At 46.9% G+C, this 21,015-nt stretch overlaps 1 protein-coding gene across 3 annotated transcripts in view; it reads left to right on the forward strand.

Annotated features, from left to right (window-relative positions):
• RNFT2 (ring finger protein, transmembrane 2) overlaps positions 1-21,015 on the forward strand; it is a 277,905-nt gene that overhangs the window by 78,647 nt on the left and 178,243 nt on the right. For all 3 annotated transcript variants that reach the window (XM_086943264.1, XM_086943262.1, XM_086943263.1), the window contains 3 exons: positions 852-928; positions 1,964-2,064; positions 9,461-9,614. In XM_086943264.1, the coding sequence (XP_086799390.1) occupies positions 852-928; positions 1,964-2,064; positions 9,461-9,614 (332 nt within the window). The remainder of the gene's footprint in view (positions 1-851; positions 929-1,963; positions 2,065-9,460; positions 9,615-21,015) is intronic.

Consider the following 21,015-nt stretch of genomic DNA (forward strand, 5'->3'; position numbering starts at 1 on the left):
CCCATTTTCAGCTGCTCTGACAATCGCTTTTTCCCCGTTTTCAGCTGTTTTATTTTTGTCTTCACCAGCTATCACTGCAGCGCCCTGAGACCTTTTTGGGTGATATGTGTGCTTAATAAAACTCTATGACTAAGACTATGCACTGCCCAGTGATGATAATAACCCAGTATTTGTAAAGCGTGAATTAATCACCCCTAAAGTTCTCAAGGTGCTGGGGGCCATTGGGGATATTAAGCAAGTAATTGCCCAGAGTCACAGGGTGCTGGGCTGAGCTGCCTCCGGCGCCGGAAATTGAACCGTGAGCCCCGTACTCCGGAGTCAGCCGCCCTGGCAGGCCGTTGTTCCACATCTCTCCCAAGTGATGTGTGTCCCCTTCCTCTGCCATCTTCTTATTACTGAATGGACGTTTGAATCTTGTGCAGAAGAGCATGGACCAGATTGCACAGAGCGAGCCTACGTGGTACACTGGCCCGGTCTATCTACCAGAGGTCACGGACAAAGGCTTCTGGTGTCGGAATTTCCTGCAGGTGAGCACCTGCCTCTATCACTTCTTGTCTTTGCCAGATGACATGGTAGCTTCTCTCAGGTGACAGCGTCGTCTAAAGTCAGGGTAAACTACGCCTTTTCTATAATAATCATTTAATTATTTGATGGTCTTAAAAAATGAATGTATTGCAACAAAACTGCATCTAGGAGATAGGATTGCCTAAAGTGCAGACAGACAAGCTTTAAAGATTATTTCTTGCTGTTTTACAAGTTCCCCGCTGTATACAACTGGTCCCATCGCTACTCTGCATGCTGGAACTTACTAGAATGTTGTCACATTCCCTATTCCTTCTCCTTTTTGGCAGGGCTTGCGGTCTGCATTGGGATGGTCAGCACATTCGCCTACGCAAACTCTGCTGTCAAGCACCAGGTGTCCTTGAAGGTAGGTGCAACAGAGAGCCCACCACAGTCCCTAAGGGTCCCACTGCTGAAGCTTATGCGAGAAATGTTAGAGTTTGATTTGTAGACCCTGGCCCTAGATAGGAGCGACCCTTTAATTGCAATATGTTTGGTGATGAGGGCCAACAGTTTGTTAACCCGCTAACTAAGACAGGATTGATCAACCGCAGTGCGAGACATGGATTCAGTGAAGCAAATTGTTTCAAAAGTATGGGCTTAGGTGAGTCCCTTCCGAGGTGGAAAAGAACTATTATATGTAATACTCTCACCTTTTGCGCAAACGTCATCCTTTCATGAGTGTAATTTAGCCAAGATATGAGACGCATGGGAATGGTGTGGGTATAGTATTTCAATTAAAGTAGACAATCTTACTAAATTCTGAACAAAAATCTACAAGTAGTTTCATGAGGCACAGGCAATATCTTCCTAAACTGAAGGAGTGGCAAAACGTGACTTATAAACAGTAGGTAGTCTTAATTTAGATGATGGACTTTGAAGATTTTTTGTTTTTTATCTACACCAAAAATGAATTGATAAAAGAGGTGTTTGTCAAATCAGGTTAATCAAACTGTTAGCCTTGCAACCTAGTGACCACTTCACAAATACTTTTAAGTACATGTAAAATACACTCAGAATTTAAAACTGGAACATAACTATTCACAAATAATATATCAATTATACATAACATCATGATGTTCTACTCAAGCGCCTTAAGTAATGAACTAGTAAAGATTTGCAAAATTAAGATGGAAACAAAAGAAAAAAAGTAGTAAAAATAAAGAGAATCAATAAATATAAGAAGAAACAAAAGAGAACCGCGGAATTAGAGGAAATTAAATGAAAGAACAGAAATTAAAATAGAGTAAAACGAGAAGCAAAAAAAAAAAGAGTCAAAGGACAAATATTGAACCTTTTACCAAGTACACCCATTTTCGCCACGCTGGAGCTGCACTATTTGACACTTGCTTCTTTAGTAACTACGAGAGTTTAAGTATGCTTTTCACGTATTTGTTTCCAGGAGAAGCGATCCATCTTAGTTGTGTTTTGGATCTCAATTTTCCTGTCTGGCAACACAATGTACCTGCTCTACACCTTCAGTTCCCAGCGTTTATATAACAGGTGAGTGGCTTTCTGAGGAAGAGGTGGCTAGGGTATCCATGTGCAATGTTCTGTGCCTCACTCTGTATAAGAATCAGCATTATGCCTTGGCTATAAATGACTCCTGTATATTAATTGTCTTAGTGGCCTACAGAAACATGTTTGACTGTGTCAAGAAATACCTGTGAGAAAATGGGGAACTGGAGAAATGTGTATACTATTTGAATAAAGTCAAGATATGGCAAAAACTATCCAGAAAGCATCTCTGGGACATGGCGAGAGAAGAGCAGCAGAGTTGGGATTTATCAATTGCCTCTTTATCAATTATGTGAAATTTTTGCAAGACGAGGGAGAAAAACTGGTAGTGGATGCAGTATTGTTTTTGCCAACTGAATTTGTAAATAAATTAGTTACTGAGACAAGACACGTTGCCGACTTTGGGAGAACAATTTTGCAGAGACACCACCACCATAGAACACCTTAAACATGGAAGAATAATGTATTTGAGTGGTCTTCTCTGTCAGGAAAGGTCTTCCGGGTGCACAAGGTTATTGCCAAATCTGGTGGTGTGGCTACTGCTATCCTTGGCGGAGTGACTACTGCTATTCTTGGCGGTGTGACTACTGCTATCCTTCTCAATGTCAGAAAATATCTCAATGAAGTAGGTGAGTGAGAGTGTGTGGAATTCGTTTTGCCCTCTTGTCGGAGAATTTCTGAAAGACGAAAAGGAATATGAAGGAGCAAAATGCTTTTTGTTACCTTTTTTAGTTGGGGAAATACCTTCAATATGGAGAAGGAACAATGAAGGACACTGTTGCCTATATACTGTTTTTTCACAACACAAAGGAAATCTTTAAATTAAAGTTTTAGTCATTTTCGAGGAGAATGTATTGAAAGTTTTGAAATAATGAATCCTACTACTCATTCTTACGTGGTGCTTCAAACCCCCTTCTCCAGGGAATAAAAAAACTGTTTCTCCATTACGGGATTCCCAGAACTATCCTATAGGCAGCGATAGCCCGTTGTTGAGCTCACTAAGGTACCATGGTGGAAAACTGATCTATTGCACCCAGGGCACTAGCTTTCAAGGTGTGTTTCCCCATGGGGGCCAGGTTGAGACGATTGTCGTAGACGCACACTACCATTCTACATCACAACACCATCCTTAATAGGCCTAAATATTAAATATCCATATATCCTGGAGCACTTTTATAAACTAAAAATCGTAACTATCTGAGCGAAACATTAGCTAATGTATTTTTCTTTTAAATATAATTAAAGGATTAGAAATTAAACCCACTTGAATAAATAGTGCTAATCCAGCCATTTCTAATAACTTCTTAAATGAAAGAAATGAAAGGGAACGGAGCCAAATATGCAGCACGTTTGAAGAGCTGAACAGATCAACATTTTTTAAGGCAGTCAAAGCTCTACAGGCCAATTATTATACACTTGAAGGACAGTTTATTTTTTCACTCCTTTAAATAAGATCTTAGAGCACTGGAGTCTGTTCTCTCAAACCTATTCAAACAGAAAAATATTTACATTTCATACAATATTTTTCAAACATTTCTATTTGCATCCGACATTGAAGCTTCTGCAGTTTTTTCAAACAGAAAGATTCATTCAGCTCTATTTTTTCCCCCAATGTTTACTGCACACAAACATTGTGTCTTCACATTTTGTGCAATGCCCTCAATCCCAAAGGAAGGAGGAGATTGATCCTCACATGGGTCTTCAACCTTGCAAAATGTCCTCTTCATCCAGTAATGTCGACGAGAGCCATCAGGATGTGTGGGTAAGCTTGAGGACTCCAGAAGGGTCACAATGTCAGAGGTGAGCTCGAAGCCTCAGTAGTCAAACTGCCTATAGAGCGGTACATTCTCCACCTCGGGACACATGGTGTCCCTGCTTCTGACCAACCAAAAGTATATAAAAGGTGTCATGAAGGAGGGCATGACTGTTCCAATCATTCTTCGATGATGTGTGCAGTGTCCAAGGACTCGATTGCTTCTTCTGAATATGCACATATTCAAGACCATCCTTCATTTGCTGCAGAGGAAGGACTTTGTTGAGTCCGACATCAGATAATTCTAGACCTTCCCTGTAAATTTGTGTTTGGGGGTGATACTGCATATATCAGTTTGATACTCTCATGATCCAGAGGGGCATCTTTGTCATAGACCGGAAGTGACTGCATCCCCTTTCAGGAATTCATCTCCTTTAAGATACAGCTCTCGCTCCGATATACTTCATGACTGGACTGGTTTATAAGGTAAGGAAATGTAATTTCGCCCAGTCCACCATGTAGCTAGTTTCAGTCAGGCGTTCATGGAACGTAGGATATGCAAGTTTTCCCTTCCACCAAGGATGAAGATGAGGACAATTTACAGTCAAACTGCCATCTTGTGCAGACCCACAAAGAATGTACTCAGTGGGCACCAGGCATCTTAGAAATGGTATCTTCCGTATGTGTGCACACACACAGACACACACACTACAATACATCCTGCACACTTTGGATCTTTTATTTGTGTGTAACTGGATAACTGCTGGTACAAGAAAATGGTTTTGACACAAGAAAGGTAATTCAATTAAATGGTGAAGTGCTAATAACACGCAGGTGAAAATGGGGAGGAATTATCATTAGATCCAGAGTTACAATGGAAAAAAGGAAAATTGATCCTTTGACGATATTCGGAATTGAAAAATTAGAACGCTGATAAAGCAAAGAAAAAAAGTTCTTTCCCGCTCAGGCTGGAATTGGTCGTGAACACTAATATTAGAAATGAAGTAGTCATCAAGGAGCCAGTGGCGTAAGAAGGGGTGGGTGTCATCTCTGAGGGGGGTGACACAATGGCGAAAATATGTGTTTTAAACGCATATTTTTGCCATTTTGTCAAGCCGGGGGTGACAAATGTTCTGCACCAGTTACCACCTGGACCTTGCTACGCAACCGTTCAAAGCTCAAGAAAAGACCATGGGGTAGGTTTGAGTTTTGAGAGGAGCTAAGCATTGGAGGCGGTGTTTACTTATGAAGGGGCGTACATTCTGATAGAATGCTTATGTTTGGTTCGTAGGATTTTAGATAAAATAGAGAGCATGTTGCACACGAAAAGTGGAAAATGCATTGAACAAAAGAAAACATTACCAGGTGGAAATAATATAATGATTGTGAGAAGCGTGTAATGAATGATGTGAGATTTATTTAATAAAGCCGGTTAAGAATAAGTACATTTATTTTCTGTAAATTATTGGGGATTCCTTGAAGGGTAGAGAAATCACGGTGAAAGTGCATCCCCGGGAACTGGAGAGGTTCATCCCAGTCAGATACTGTTGTAACGTTTGACTGCAGTTAGACAATTAAACATTTGGGACATCTGTACTTGTGGAAGTTTTAATTTGTGCTGCCCAATAAAGAGCAGTGCTGGCAAATCGGCCCATTCGATACACCAGCAACTGAAATTAGTACTTCTCTCACACTCTGATTATTGTATATTGATTCATATTAATTCATATTCATTAACGTAATCAATTTAAAGTGCATCACAATGCACTGTGATGGCTCGGTGTCCGGACTGATCTGTGTTTTAAATGCCAAGACTTATCAGTGTGTAGATCTTGATACCTGTATAGCACTGTACCCCATGGGCTGTGTGGCTTTTTACCTCAATAGCTCGGAGTCAACCTGGTTTAATGTCCTGAAAGGTCCCTGAGGTTGAGCTGGGAGAATGGATCACAGATCTGCTGCTGTCCTTACCCTTTTGTGTAAACCTGTTTGGGGGTTATTTTCTTTGTCTTGTTTTATGTATTGTTTTTTCGTTCTTTCATTCCGTAGAGTCACAATTCCTTTTTTTTAATTTTAGGTTTATCATTTGACCCCTGTGAGGTTTACTCGTTGTGAGTATTTTGTTTATTGTTTATTTTCTATTATTAATTTCGTTTTTCATGTCAAATTTATTTGATCAATAGCCAAGATGATGTATAGTTTAGGAACTGACTGGCATTGCCCTCCGCATTGAACCATTCAAGCCAAGTCAAACGATCTTGATTTCAGCCGAAAGGCCATAAAATAACGTGCCAAAATACATAAAAACAGTATCAAATGAAAATCTAGATTAAATGACATTATGACAAACAAAGCAGATAAAATATGAATAAAAACGTTAAAATACACATCAGAAAAAAGAAGGCAGCCAGTGAGCACCTTTTTCTGTCTTAACCTCCATACAGACATTAGACACCTTGAAACAGCCAAGACAATACACTACCTGGTGTCTCTTCTAAGTATTCTGAGCACAATCTTAAAATTTCTCAAACCCAAGTTGTGACAGACTGGCAATATCCACTTCTTCCTATGCCCGAGGCAGGTTCGGCAAAACAAAACTAGATGTTCGGACACTTCTACCACTCCTGGACAAAATGGGCAAGTTCTTTTGAAATCAAGGTTTCCACACTTCCATGTGGCAGTAAAGGCAAGTACTGGTAGAGTTGCTAGATGGAATTTAATATACATGGTCCTAGCATGAAGTGGCTCGACCTCATCCAAGAATGGCTTCAGGTGGTACTCAACTTTGAACTCCATAAAAGTAGCAGTCCGGTAACCCACCCTAGAGGAACCTAAAATATGTTGATCAGCGTAATGCCAAAAGGTAGTTTTCAATGCCTGCTTCGATACTGCTGGTGTGGAACAAATATTTTCGCGCCCAATCTGCCTCAGGCGGTCCGTAACCACCCTAAACCTGAGAATCTTACTGACCCCCACTGCCCCATTACCTTCTCTAAGGCCTTTCGAATAGAAATGTGCTCTGGAGCTGACCATAATCTCCACCAGTACAATAGAGGTTTCAAGGCCCCTATATAATTGATACGCCTAAGCCCATAGTCTAAACATAATGGGCACATTAGAATTCTTATTGGAAGGTTATATAAGCATCTCATGAGCCAATTTTTCATTAGCTCAAGAGACCCAGCATCTGAAGTGCCCCACAATTCAACTCCATACAAAGAGGCCCTCAAAGCTTGGCACCTATAGATTTCAAGGGCTGGAGTGATTGGGTGATATGTACATACAAAGAGGCCCCCAAAGCTTGGCACCTATAGATTTCAAGGACTGGAGTGATTGGGTGATATGTAGATATGCGCTGGGCCCTCGCACTACCCCACAGTATTGTTTGCGCTTGATCTTACACTACTGAATATGAAATGACCAATTAAATTGATCAGAAAGAGTCACCCCCAGATACTCAAACTCTTTCCAGTCACCGTTGAAAGTAGGGATCAGACGGGATGCTGGGCAGGGATGAAATACCCTGTAATTAGTCTTTCTGAGGTTGATCTCCATCCCTCGCTGCTTGCAGAAGGTCCCAAAGCAATCCAAGAGTTTCTGAATACCCATAAGTGATTTGGTTAGCAAAAGGGTATCATCCACAAATAGTAGGATTGGGACTCTAATTCCTGCATGAAGTGGGACATTACCCTCACAACTATCCAAATGTGATACTGAGAAAGGAGAAAGAGGGTAGGGGTCAACACACACCCCTGCCTCATTCCCCGATTTACGGGAATTAGGGCAGTTAGCTTGCCCTGAGGTTCATATTTAACCTGTGCATAGTTCTGTGAGTATAACTTTATAATGACTTTAAGAATATAGGCCAAAACCCCCCTCTCTGCCAAAATGCTCCATAGGAATTCTCTGGGTAGTAGGTCGAATGCTGACCGAAGGTGTACGAAAATTACATTTGACCTATCCTCAGAACCACATACTTCCAGTACAAAAATGGTAGGCGGAGGATCTGATCTATTGTGCCAATACCTTCTCTAAAATAGACTTGCAATAGGGTCTAGACGTCTGTGTCTAAAACTAAGTCACTCAACCTATTCAAGGTGATACAACGGAACAATTTTTGGGCGCTATCAATAAGACTGATTAGTCTATAATTGGCAGGATATAAACTGCAGCCTATCTTAAAAATCTGGATGATCTCCACCCCGGCCCATGTTGGAGATGTAGGAGCGCCAGACAATATGGCATTAAAAAACAAAATAAGGGCACCATATATCCTTGAATATCTTAAGCAAGCCACCAGGCACTTTGTCCAGGCATGAAACCTTGTTAGGTGTAATCATGTCCAGGGATTTAGAGATCTCTAAATCTGTTATATAAGATATCTGCTGGTGTGCTAAATCAATTAGGTAGTCAGCAGTTGCCAAGCCGGGAGAGTTGCAACTATTCCATAATTCCAGTTAAATTCTGATCAATATCTAGGGAGTGCAGAATAGGCAATACCCGGGTTTCTTCCCCAGCATGCAATATTGAAAAATGGTCAACCCAAACATTGTCCGCAATGTTGTTTTCAAGTGGAGAAAAAGTTCCTGGATCACTTCATGCTACTTCTCGCCAAAAGGTACGGTGGTCTTAACTTTTAATAGCACTCAACATTAAAGCCCATCTTCTACACTCCCACTCTCTTTTAGCTTTAAAAATGGTAGCTTTATAAAGCTTCCTAGTTGCCCGAATAACATCTCTAGGCCCTGTTCTCATGGACCCAAGCAAAGCTCGCCTAGCTTTTCTACAAGGCTTGGTATACCAAGAGGCTTCCTTGTTTCCTATCTTTGTACTTCGAGATTCTTTGGTGATTAAGGTCTTAAGGGAGGCAAACTTGTAATTATATGTTGCACATATAATCTCCATAGAAACTGAACGTTTGCTAAGAACGTTAGTGCCTGTGTCTACTTCCAATGAAGAACTGGAGATGTTGGATTGAACAGTCTTCTGGCAAGACTTTATTTCTTTTTCTTAATATATATCCGATCAATGACATATAAGCTACCCAAAACACATTCCAGCCAGCTGTGCAAGAAAGAGATGCCCCCTTTATCTGCTTTATAGCGCATGGTGTCTCGCTAGTAGGAGAACGTGTGTGGCAGATCAGGGTTGACGTACATTGGGAAAATGGCATCCCTAACCAAGTGAAAGGCCTTAATGTTGGGAGTTCCTCTGCTGAATTAAAAATGTTAGGGTCTGCAGTTTTGGTTTGTGGTATCTTGGTAGATGTGTGTGTTAATCGTCTGCTTTGGAATAAGGGAGGTGGGCTGCGGGACAGAAAATGTTTGTATGTGGGTATTGTGAAAACTGATAGAACATGAGAACTGCATATCGAGGGTAAGGTGCATTGGTGGAAAGTAGTGTATAATAATTGGGCTACATCTGTAGAGCTGCTGGTGAACTTTAAACTCCTGGTAGCTAGAACATCGCAGATTGGAGTGCCTATGTGAGACAAGACCAGCATGTCACAACTGAGATGAGGTGACAAAGTGTGGGGCACCATCAAGCTTTTTACGCTGTGTAACATATACCAGGAACCTGCTCTGAAAAATGTTTTTTTTTCTCTCTTTATGGTGCTGTCGATCTCAGCCTCATCTTCTTGAGGCCCACCCTTGAAGGCTTAGATTTCTTTGACCTGATGTGGATGGTGGGGATCTCAGACTTCGTGGTGAAGTATGCCACAGTGATCCTAAAGTGCCTGATCCTCGCGCTGCCAAGAATCGTGCTGGAGGTGAAATCTAAGGTAGGCTCATGCTTGAAGCAAGAGAGTCGCTACTGTTAGTGCAGCAGGTGGCAAGTGAACCGAGCCGAATGCCCTGGGGGGCCATGGAAACCTGACGATGCTGTATTTTACAGCATTCAAGTGTACCATTTTCGTTGCTTGCCAAGGTATCCTTGCTGCACTACTGGCCTGGAGGGGTGGGGCGGGGTGAGGAGGTTGAGCTTATACAATTTGAATTTTCAAGACTGGGTGCTGTGTTCTCCACTTTTAACATTGAACCATCATTTGGTTTTGGCTATGTACTATAAGCAGAGATCAAGCTTAGATCATAAGTGCCGCATCTCATCCTGTGGCCACTTCAAAGTACTATTATACATGGTTCTATACGCATAAAGAGGACACACCAGTGAATGTTATGTGCCTGGTAATAATGGGTACTAACTAGGTATTAATGTGGGTTGCAGATGGGGAGATTTGGTACGATATGTTAAAGAAGTTAGCCCGGCCCGACCAGTGAAAGGTTTATGTTCCGCTTCATATGTGGGTCTATATGCTTGAATAATTCCATTTCTGATTTGTTGGTACCGGTTTGGGTCTGTTCTCCTCTCATGTCCTGTCAGGCCACCTACCATGCTAGGCCTCCTTCCATGCTAGTCCTCCTTCTGCAAGGATGTTCTGCCCAGCAGTACAGTCTTGAGGCGACATGCTCACCGCAGAAGTATAAAGATAAGAGAGGAGGCTGCACCCAGCTATTTACAACCCCTCCTCACAGAGATTAGTAGGAGAGACCAGAATATATGCCCCCTTCTAATGGCTCATTTCCCTAATAACAGCTACTGCAAGCCACACACTGTAACCCCTGCCATATATCTAATAGCAGCTGCACTCAGAGTTATTTATAGCCCCATGTGTCAGGAAAGGCCTTGGCACTACTAAGGAAAGCCTGTCTCCTCTTTCCTCACAAAGTATCTGGTGCTACCCTTCCCATTTAGAAGATGCCAGATGTACAAATGTGCTGCCAGGAAAAAGCAACCTCTTCTCCATCTTGTACTCTGGTCTAAGCTTTGGGTTGACAAAATGGAATTCGCAGGCCTTTATCACACGTGGATGTCACAATATTATGTTCAGTACACAAGCACACGTACAGTACATTACATCGGATGTCACTTTCAGCATCCCAGGTTCATCATGAGCAGCAAAACATTATATAATTGAATGGGTCTGTAAGTGATTTTACTGTCTCACAGGTAAAAGACAGTCCCTATAATTCACCAACCATGGTACAATGCCACCACTGCACTCTATGCATGAAACCCATGAAAGGGATGGTAGTCCCCTTTCAATAAGAAGGTGCGCTTTGTGTGCCCCTCTGGTTTAGGGCTAGGTCAATAACCTATCATTGTCAAAAGACCTGGCCTAGGTCAGTTTGCACACATGGGATTAGTGTGTGGTGTGACCAAAATGTTTTAAAAAACAGGATACCAGGTATACAGTTCGGGCAGGCAGAGCAGGGCGCATGGCTGTGGGTCATGCAGGGGACATTCCGGTCCCAACTAGACAATTTAGTTCTTGTTTGTGGCTTTTATTGTTTAGGGCCAAACTTACTAGGAAAGGTATGGTGGAAATGATGAAGGCAAGCATTATGTGGAGTTCGCTTCATCAATACACAGTGCTGTCACAAGTGATTAGTCCTATGTCTAAGTGAAACCTTAGATGTCCCTGAACAGCATTGAATATTGGAGCGCCACAGTCATTGGGTTCAAACGAGGTGACTTCTACCAATTGAAGTCGAGAAGCCAAGCAAGAGAAAGTTCTGGTATATTGTTCAGGTGTCCCCCACTTTACTCCATTGTGAGATATTGGAGTTCTTACAGCTCTAAAGAAAGCACCTGGAATTGCTAGCGAGCAGCTCCGAGACATTGACAGAAAATGAGAGCTAATATTGAATTAAATGCCTGGTGAGGCCTCGGGCTCTGCAGATTACATTAAGTATCACTGTATAAAACACAAATCTAGTACGTCTTTTTGCATTCAATGGCCTGTGGAACAGTTTTCCTATAAATTAAGACATGGGATTATAGCAACAGCTCAAAGTGAGAATATTAAACTCTAGCTGGGTGGAATCTGGGAGGAAGTTGGCAGCCTGCCATGGTGAAGACCTCAAAGACCGACCGACTGCAGATGTCAGAAAGGGAGATGCGCAAGAATATTGTTCACTTGTGATTTAGTTGCAGGCATATGAAGCAGAGAGAACTTTTGAAATTAATTGTGATTTCCAAGAACAGTGAGTGACTGCTCCATCTGTAGTGGCTTAGCTAGGATGCCATGGACCCTAATCCAAGCACAAAAAATGGACCTCGCGACCCATGGTAAGGTACTGACTAAGGGGCAGCTCAAATGGGCTGCAGCAAGCCCCTCATCGATTCAGTGTCACTACACTTGCTGCACTATTGACCTCTATCTGTCTGGCTGTACTAACATGTTATTTTTTTGTTGGGCTATGGGTAGGTTTAATACCACCATTTTGTGCTTCTTAAACTGCATATTTTTCTCAGGCCTAGTTGCCAGCAGATCGGACAAGAACTACTGAGCACTCAGTTAAGGTATGCAAAAGCCCTGGATGGACTTGATGGATAGCTTTCCACAGACATTGCAGCTAGAAGACAATGTTGCTAACTGTGTAGTTGATCTGAGCACTCATTGTGAAGACAAAAAACAGTATATTTTTACCTTTATGATAAATATAGTGACTGCCCAAAGGTGGCTGGAAGAATAAATAAAATAGACACGGCACATGACGCTGGAATGGAATGATGTAGGGACAATTGCCTGAAATACTGTGAAGGTTTGGAGACCCAGCATCGGGGGTTATTGACTAACTGAAACCAGATTAAAGAAAACAGACTACTTATTAACTATGACATGGGTAGGAAAGATGACCAAAGACAAGTGCCACTCACTGTAGTTCGGAATTTGATTTTGGGTTGAGCTGCCACTTACAGCAGGTGAAAGGCCACACCTGTGGAAAGGCTTGGCATCTAAATTCAAATATGCAACTTTGGCTAAAACTCTGCTTTGTAAAGAGCAATCCTGGAGATGCACAGCTAGCTGGAATCTAAACATTTCATTAATGTTACATTTATTTTGATGTACTTCCTTTCTCTGATGTTGCCTTTTCGCCTTGTAAATGATGTCAAAGGTCGGGTGACACAACTTCCTATAATAGCATCAATATGCGAACTATTTCTAATTCCCACGAATTTCCAAAACCAGAGAGTTTTGTGTGACCTTCTTTAATTTGTTTTTACAGGAAGGTGATAATTAAAGATTGTGCAGCTCTATGTAGGAAAAACAACTAAGCGAAATCACTGGCCGTTTTGAGCCTGTTTTTCTGGGAGAATCTGGAATGGTAAAAAAATGGGGTATTGAGAACCGTTCCTTTTGCCAAGCCTGTAATTTTCCGTGGATTGGATTGGATTGGATTTGATTCCATTGGGAAAGGGGCATTCTGCTCTAGGTGGTTTGGGAGATGTGGCCAGGTGCTAAGAGCGGGAAGTACTGTTCTTTGGGGGCAGGACGTGTTCCTCTGCGGAGCTCGGGCTGGTGACGCAACCTGTCGGCGCGTTATTAACCCCCGCCTGGCGACGGTCCAGCACCCCTTTCAGTGCCCGTCCTCAGTTTGAGAGATTAATGGTCTAAGGGTCTAGGCCCAGCCCACCTGCTCCGAGCAGTGCAGCCGTCTCCCGAAGACAGATTGCCGCTGAGGAGAAGGTCTGAAGCCTTTCACTGACTGTGTGAGCGGGACCCTGCGCCGCCATCCATCTCTGTCAGGGAAGGTGGGCACCGGGCAGGCGGGAGGGAGCCGTCTCCTCATCTCTGCACGTGGCAGCCAGGCAGGCAAGCTCTGCACCTCCCCTGCTGACTTTTCCTCATGTCGGAAGTAATACTTCTTACTCCTTATATTTATTTATGTTTTTGGTAATTTTTACGAATTCTGCATGAATGACCAGGCGCCCCGGCTGCAGATATTGGAAAGTAACTCTATCTTCAGGAACAGTAGAAGGCAGTGCATGCAGGTGGTGGTTAGTTTTCCCTGGGACTGTAAAATGGTGCGCTGTGCAGACTTCCCTCTAACTTCCCTGTGGTTTAGGTTCTTGTATGCATGGTTGCTTTGAGAAACAAAACCTCGATGCCCACTGTTCATAAGATACTCTAACTCCTTCAAACCTGCTCCCGCCATACTATGTCCACCTAGCTACTACCAGGCAGTGAGCATCGATGGGAAACCGAAAAGCTTCGAAAGCCACTAGGGTTACCACAAGGGCATTCAGGGACATTTTAAGGATTATGGGGCCCTGGCCCCTGTCCGGATCAGCATTCGATTTATGATCCAATTCCAGCTCTTTCATGCCCTTTTTGACCAGGTCAGTGGCAGTGCACAAGAACTCTGGTAACATTCAAAATGTGTTTGCATCGAATATTCAGGAATAGTGACTTATGTTTTCAAAATTGTAACCCAGCAGCAGCTCACTAATATTACTGCAAACAATCTCTGTGACACCCTCCCATTTCTTTTATGTGAGGTCCTGTTTTGATCTGAAAGAAACGTTTTTATGGATGTTGCATGAAACCTAAATACAATATTTATCTACAAAATGTCTGTAATAGATTCTCACACATCACCCACAATAAAAAATACATTGAAGGAAAGCGGTATTTATAACAATCTTCTTAAGAATTATTCAAGGCAATCTGGACAAGACTCTGCAGAACAGAGCTGGCTCTATCGGGGGCACCCCTCGAAGTCTGCGGGCCTGGGCCAGAGCCAACTTTGCCCATGGATTAAAACGCCCCTGAGGGCAGTGTCATACCGACATGGACTGTATATTTATGTTAAAGTGATAAACATATTGAGCTAAATCGGCACACAAATCTATATTTTGTCCCTGTGAAGTATGAAGTTAAAGCATTAAATAAAAGAAACCCCTGCTTCTGTTTCTTGCAAAATGTCAATGTGGACCCATTCCGCTCCAGAGCAGCCAACATCATCTATGGGGCTCCTCAGGGCTCGACTTTGTCATCCTTGTGGTTCTGCATTTACATTACATCACTATCATTGTTGCTCACAAGGGCGACTGCCATACATATGCAGATGACAGATCGTTGCCCAGTTTCACTGTTTGGATTCAGAAGTGTTGGCTCTATTTGAAAGCTGGTAAAACAAATGCTGCTCAAGGGTCTTGTCAACACACAAGCATTTTATTTCCCTTGGTCAGACACACTTGGACCTCTGCCTCACTTGGTAGACAAAGCCTCTAATGATGGGTTGATCTTCAACAACAATCTATTCTTCAAACCCCCAGAAATGCTACCATCAAGTCAGTCTTGCACCGCCTACACCTGATATGGGGGGGGGGGGGTCTGCCATTGTCAGAAAATTATACAAATCCTTGATGAGATTCTCTCCCACACGGTCTGTTGCAGTTGCCTCAATGCTGCCCTTCCTAACAAATCTCTCACTATATTCTATAGCATCCAGAACCATGTGATGCGTCTACTATGTGACTTGTCACATTCAAGCTAAACCATGCTTCGACTTATGTCCCTCTGTTGTTTTCCCTGTAAAGTGACAGTTAAACCTAAGATTTCTTTATTTTCTTCATAAAGCTCTTCACATCTGTCTGTCAAGTTGTTTGTCCCTTTCCTTACTACCAAAAGTTTAAGGACTGCCAGTATTATTTACTTGCCACACTCCTGATCCAATAAAGACATTTAGTAGTAGGACTCTCTCATTGACTCTCAGACTCATTTCTTCAAATACCACCTCTTATAGCAGGCCTGCCGTTAGCCTATACATAGTGTGGACTTGAGATTCCTGTGTAACCCATGTTGCCGGTTATATGCCTAAAACAGGCTGCACCATATCGTCTGTCTCTTTGATCGCATTGATTTTCTTCACAGTTTCACCAACTTTCCATCAGCATGTATAGTTGAGCACATCCATTAGCAGTCTTCACACTAACCCTCGCCAACTTGACAACTAGCTGCTCAAACCAGCCCATAAGAAAAAAGATGTTGCGATGTTCTGCATACCCTTTAGCCTTCATTGTGAGTCGCAGGTAAATGGGCCACATTCCTCTAACATTCAATTACCAGGAAAATCTGACCCATTACAAGATGGACACTGGGAATCCAATAAGAAATGAGGAATTACCAGATTGCTGGAAGGTTCCTCAAAGGCTATTGTTCTCATTGGTTCAGGTCCTCCTTCCCAAACTGCTGGTCGGTTACTGCATGGGGATTTGTATTTACTTTCCAAAACCCCACGTAAAATTAAAAAAAAAATAAGCATTTTATAGCTAGCTAAACTGTTTACAATTATTGAAACAAATAGATGCAGATTTCTCATATTAAAAATAATGAATATGCGTGGCTTGGCGGGCGAAGATGGCGGTCGCAGCCTTGTAGAGCTCCCGCCGGCCCGGACTTAATTCGATCATTTATCCTGACCCCCGAGCCCTCTGTCGGTGCCCAGTGATTGCTTTCGATCTAGCGAAGTCTCCTGTCTACTTTGGTGTGTTGATCCTGCAATTCTTCCCTTCCTGTGATCGGAGGGAGGCGGCGGCGGAGTGCGGCCTGGTGGCCGGCCGGAGACCGGGGTCCTCGAGTTTCGCGACGCCTGGTGGCAGCTGCGACCTGGCGGGTGCGGGTGGCATCCGCTACGCTGCCCTTGGCTCATCTCTTCGGCCGCGATCGCCTGGAGATCGGGACGGTGCCAACAGCTCCTACCCATCGGCTCACCCCCTGAACGACCAACGAGCGGTGGCGGTGAGGCGTGGCCCCGCGACAGTCTGGAGACGGGGTTCCTTGTGCCCCGAGGCGGCCGGTGATGGACTAGTGGACGGCAGTGGCATCCGATCTGCCTCTCCTGGCTCGGCCCGCTGGATACGGCTGCCCACAGACCTCGGACCCACAGATTCTTCCTGTTGTACCTTGGACGGCTGCTTGTGGGGACGAGTGCGGGTGCGGCCTGTCCTGCCGGGGTGACGCCGGGACCTCGATTTTCGCGACACCCGATCACGGCGGCTCATTCCTCCCTGGGGCCTCATCTGGGCCGCCCCGCTCAGGACTTGTGACAGTGCCCGAAGGTTCGAGGGTGGTGTCCGCCCTGCCCAGCGCTTGCCATGACCAGGGACAGAGGAGGTGGCCCGCCTAAACATGGCCCCATCGATAAATTCACCGGGCCGAGTGGTGGCGCCGGGGCGGCCGGTGGCAGCGGCGGCCCTGGGCCGGACAATGCAGCTATACTGGCGGCCATCACCCAATCCCGAGACATGCTCGATGCCAAGATTGGAGCGGTTGGGGCGGATGTCACGCTCCTGCGCCAGGATCTTCGCAACGCGGTGGAGCGGATCGCTGGGGCCGAGACCCGTATCACGGAGACTGAGGCGGACATTAGTGGCCTAAAGAAGCGACTGGCGGAGGTGGAGAGCGTCCAAAAGACACTGGCGGCCCGCGTGGAAGATGCAGAAGGGCGCGCGCGGCGCAACAACCTCCGCTTCATTGGCTTTCCAGAGCGGTGCGAGAAGGACAACATGGAGCGGTTCCAAACCGGGTGGCTGGAGAGCTGGCTCCCCGAGGGGGCACTGTCTACGTGCTTCGTGATTGAGAGGGCCCACAGGGCTCTGACCCAGCGGCCACCGGAGGGTGAGCGCCCACGGCCAGTTATCGCTCGCCTGCTGAACTATCATGACCGGGATGTTATCCTGCGGGAGGCGAGGAACAAGGGCTCACTCGCCTTCGAGAATCACACCATCATGATTTTCCCGGACTACACGAAGATGGTGCAGCAACAGAGGCAATCCTTCATGGACGCTAAGGCTAAGCTTAGGGGCCTCAAGCTCCAATACTCGCTCCTGTATCCGGCTCGCCTGCGAGTAATATATCAGTCTCGGACCCATTTCTTCGATTCGCCGGAGGAGGTGTTCCGCTGGACCGATGAGGCGGTGCGACTCCGGCCCCATGCCCAGCCGGGGCTGGACCCGGGCAGGTCTCAAGGATCGTCGCCGGAGCGGACGGATCGCCCGAACAGGAAGGGCCGCCATCGGAGGTCTTGCTCCAAGAAAAGATCGGCTTCCGCCTGTGCATCGCAATCGGGTGGTGCCAGGGACTCGGAACACTCCGATGCGGGCAGCTGAACATTGCTGGGCCTACACGCACTTTGTATGCTGCATACTGAACTGCTCTGCTTTGGCTGGTGAGACTGTTTCATTCTGTCCTTGATGTGCCAGTCGGTTCCCATGTGAAGACTTCAGTTATTGCCATGGGGACGCAGTGGGGCTCGGAGGGTACCATTTGTGGGCCTCAGACCCTCACGGATGTGAGTGTTGTTGGGGGGGTGGTGTGTGTGTGTCATTGTGGGGTTGTGGGGATCCATTGGTATGGCGGGCCCTGGGTCCTCTGTTTTGGACCCGGGTCTCTCCATGCCGCGACAGATACTTCAATGTTTTCTGAGGTATTGGGGTGGTGGGTGTGGGGCGTGGGGGGGAGTTCTGGTGTTGCACTTGTTGGGGGGGTTCTGGGTTGGGAAGGGGGCGCTGAGTTTGCGGGCTGGGGGGGTGGGTCCACACATGTCAGAGGCTTTGATTCTTGTCGATTGGCGGGTTGCACCAGGGTGGGAGGGAGGGCCAGATTCTGGACTGTATATTGACAATGGCTGATACTGCGCTTGTGTCTCCTTCAAAGACACTGCGGGTGGTGACATGGAATGTGCGGGGTATCCTGGATAAGATCAAGCGTGGGGCTGTGCTGCGGTGGAGGAAGAGGGAGATGGTGGATGTACTCCTGCTCCAGGAAACTCACATGCTGGGCTCCAAGGCCCTTAGCCTCCAGAGGTTCGGTTATCAACAGGTCTATCATGCTGGCTTTACGAGGGGATCACGGGGGGTGGCCATATTGATACATCGTAGGGTGGCCTATGTCCATGAGAAGCAATGGATTGACCCTCAGGGCAGGTTTGTCTTTGTTAAAGGCCTACTGGGTTCCGAGCTGGTGGTTTTTGGAAGTGTTTACGCCCCTCCCCCCCTGCAATGGGCATTGTCTGAGCGGCTGTTTGCGTTGTGGGACGAAATCCCCGAGGTCCTGACTGTGGTGGGGGGTGATTGGAATGAGGTCATGGATGTGGGCCTGGACCGCCTGAGGCGAGCGCATGTAGTGTCTGACCCCCCCCCCCCCCGCGGCTGCCCCCACCCGGTTGTGTGCGACCGTGCGTAGTCTGGGCTGGATTGATGTGTGGCGGCATTTTCATCCCGCAGTGCAGGCCTTCACGTATGTATCGGCGGTGCATGGGTCCTTCTCGAGACTCGACTATCTGTTTGTACCGGGTGCCTGTCTGAGCCGTGTCAGGGACGCCACGATACTCCCCAGGGGCCTCTCGGATCATTCCCCTGTCCTAGCCACCGTGACCCTCCCCTCTAAACGGCAACCCTTTCGCTGGCGTATGTCCGCCTGGCAGCTGCAGCGGCCGGAGTACGTGGCGCATTTACGCGAAGAGATCGATTACTTCTGGCGCGAGAACTTGGTGGGGGTCGTCGATGCCATTGTTGTGTGGGAGGCGCTGAAGCCTACGATCCGGGGCATTGATATAGCTTGGTGTGCGGCCGCTCGGCGGGAGCGTCGGGAGGCCATTGTGACTGCCGCGGCCCGCGTGGAGGAGCTGGAGCAGCGTGGTCGACTCGGGGGTGACGAGGGCGTCGTGCGACAGCTCCTGCAGGCCCAGCAGACATATTCCTCGGTCCTGTACGAGGAGGCCCGACAGGCGTGGCTCGCCACGCGCAGCAGGGTGTATCAGTGGGGCGATAAGTCCTGCACCATGTTACATAGGCTTTGCCAGGCGACTTTCCAGCCCCTTGAGCTACCCGGCCTTACGGCGGAGGACGGCTCGGTTATGACCGACCCGGGTCGGTTGGCGGCTAGCTTTGCCCGCTACTACGAGGCACAATACGCTCCTCGTGACCCATTGGTGGAGGGCGAGATTGCCTCATACTTGGACGACCTACTCCCGCAGGCAGTCCCGGAGGAGACTAGAATGGCCTTGGAGGCCCCGCTTACGTCCGAGGAACTTGGGGAGGCCCTTGGCCAATTGAATACTGGGAGGGCGCCCGGCCCGAGCGGTTATCCTGCCGAATTTTATAAAAAGTTCCATGTCCAGCTGGGACCCCACTTTCGCAACGCCCTGGAGGCAGCGCGGACTAGAGGCGAGCTGCCACCTGACTGGCGCCATGCCGAGATTGTAGTCTTTTTGAAGCCAGACAGGGCGCCGGACCGGCACGACTCGTACAGGCCGATCTCCCTCCTCAACATCGAGGCCAAGATTTTGGCGAAAGCCCTGGCGAACCGCCTTCTGCCCCACATCGCCGACCTGGTCCACCCTGACCAGGCCGGGTTCATGCCGCGCAGGGCCACCCGGCATAATATCCGGCGGGCGCAGGCAGCGATCGACGCCATGGGTGCTAGGGATGAACAGGCCGCACTCCTCCTTGCGGACATGGACCGGGCCTTTGATTCAGTGAGTTGGGCGTATTTGTTCACCTTGTTGGCCCGCCTCAATCTGGGGCCTGTCTTCCTGTCCTATATCCGTCTCCTATACACCAATGTTACGGCGTCGGTCCGTGTAGCCGGTGCGGTCTCAGGGCGCTTCCAAATCGGACGTGGTACTCGGCAGGGCTGCCCGCTGTCCCCCTATCTGTTCGCCCTGGCGATGGAGCCCCTGGCGTCGCGGATACGAATGGACGCCCATCTGCGTGGCTTTGTCTGGAACGATACCCTAACTGATAGGATTGCACTTTACGCAGACGACGTCCTCCTGTTCCTTACCGACCTGCGGCGCTCGGGCCCTCGAGTTTTAGAGATCATGCAGGGGTTTGGCGAAGTCTCAGGGCTCCACCTTAACCTGTCTAAATCGACCCTGTGGATTTTACGTGGCGGAGTGGTTGCCGACCCTTGGGCCGCCGACCTGCGCGTGGCGACGGACGGCCTGAAATATCTGGGTGTCTTCCTCTCGACTTCGCGAGCCGTGGCCTGGACACGCAGTGTCTTGCCGGTGTGGGAACGGGTCCAGGCTGATGTCAAAACATGGTCCAGGATGCCCCTTACAATCTTTGGGAGGTCGGCCATCTTTAAGATGGTGGCGCTGCCGAGGCTGTTGTACCAACTCCAACACTTCCCGCACCCTATTGGCATGGAGTGGTTCCGCCAGGTGAACTCTGTGCTGGGCCGCTTCCTGTGGGATGGCGGTGCAGCCAGGGTGGCCCTGAGGACGTGCTTTCTGTCCACATACTGTGGTGGTTTGGCCACATCCGACCTCCTCTCCTACTACCAGGCGTCACATCTACTTGTCCTCAATGACTGGTGGTACGGGGAT

Source organism: Lissotriton vulgaris, chromosome 11 (assembly GCF_964263255.1).
Source record: "Lissotriton vulgaris chromosome 11, aLisVul1.2, whole genome shotgun sequence".
Taxonomy (NCBI): domain Eukaryota; kingdom Metazoa; phylum Chordata; class Amphibia; order Caudata; family Salamandridae; genus Lissotriton; species Lissotriton vulgaris.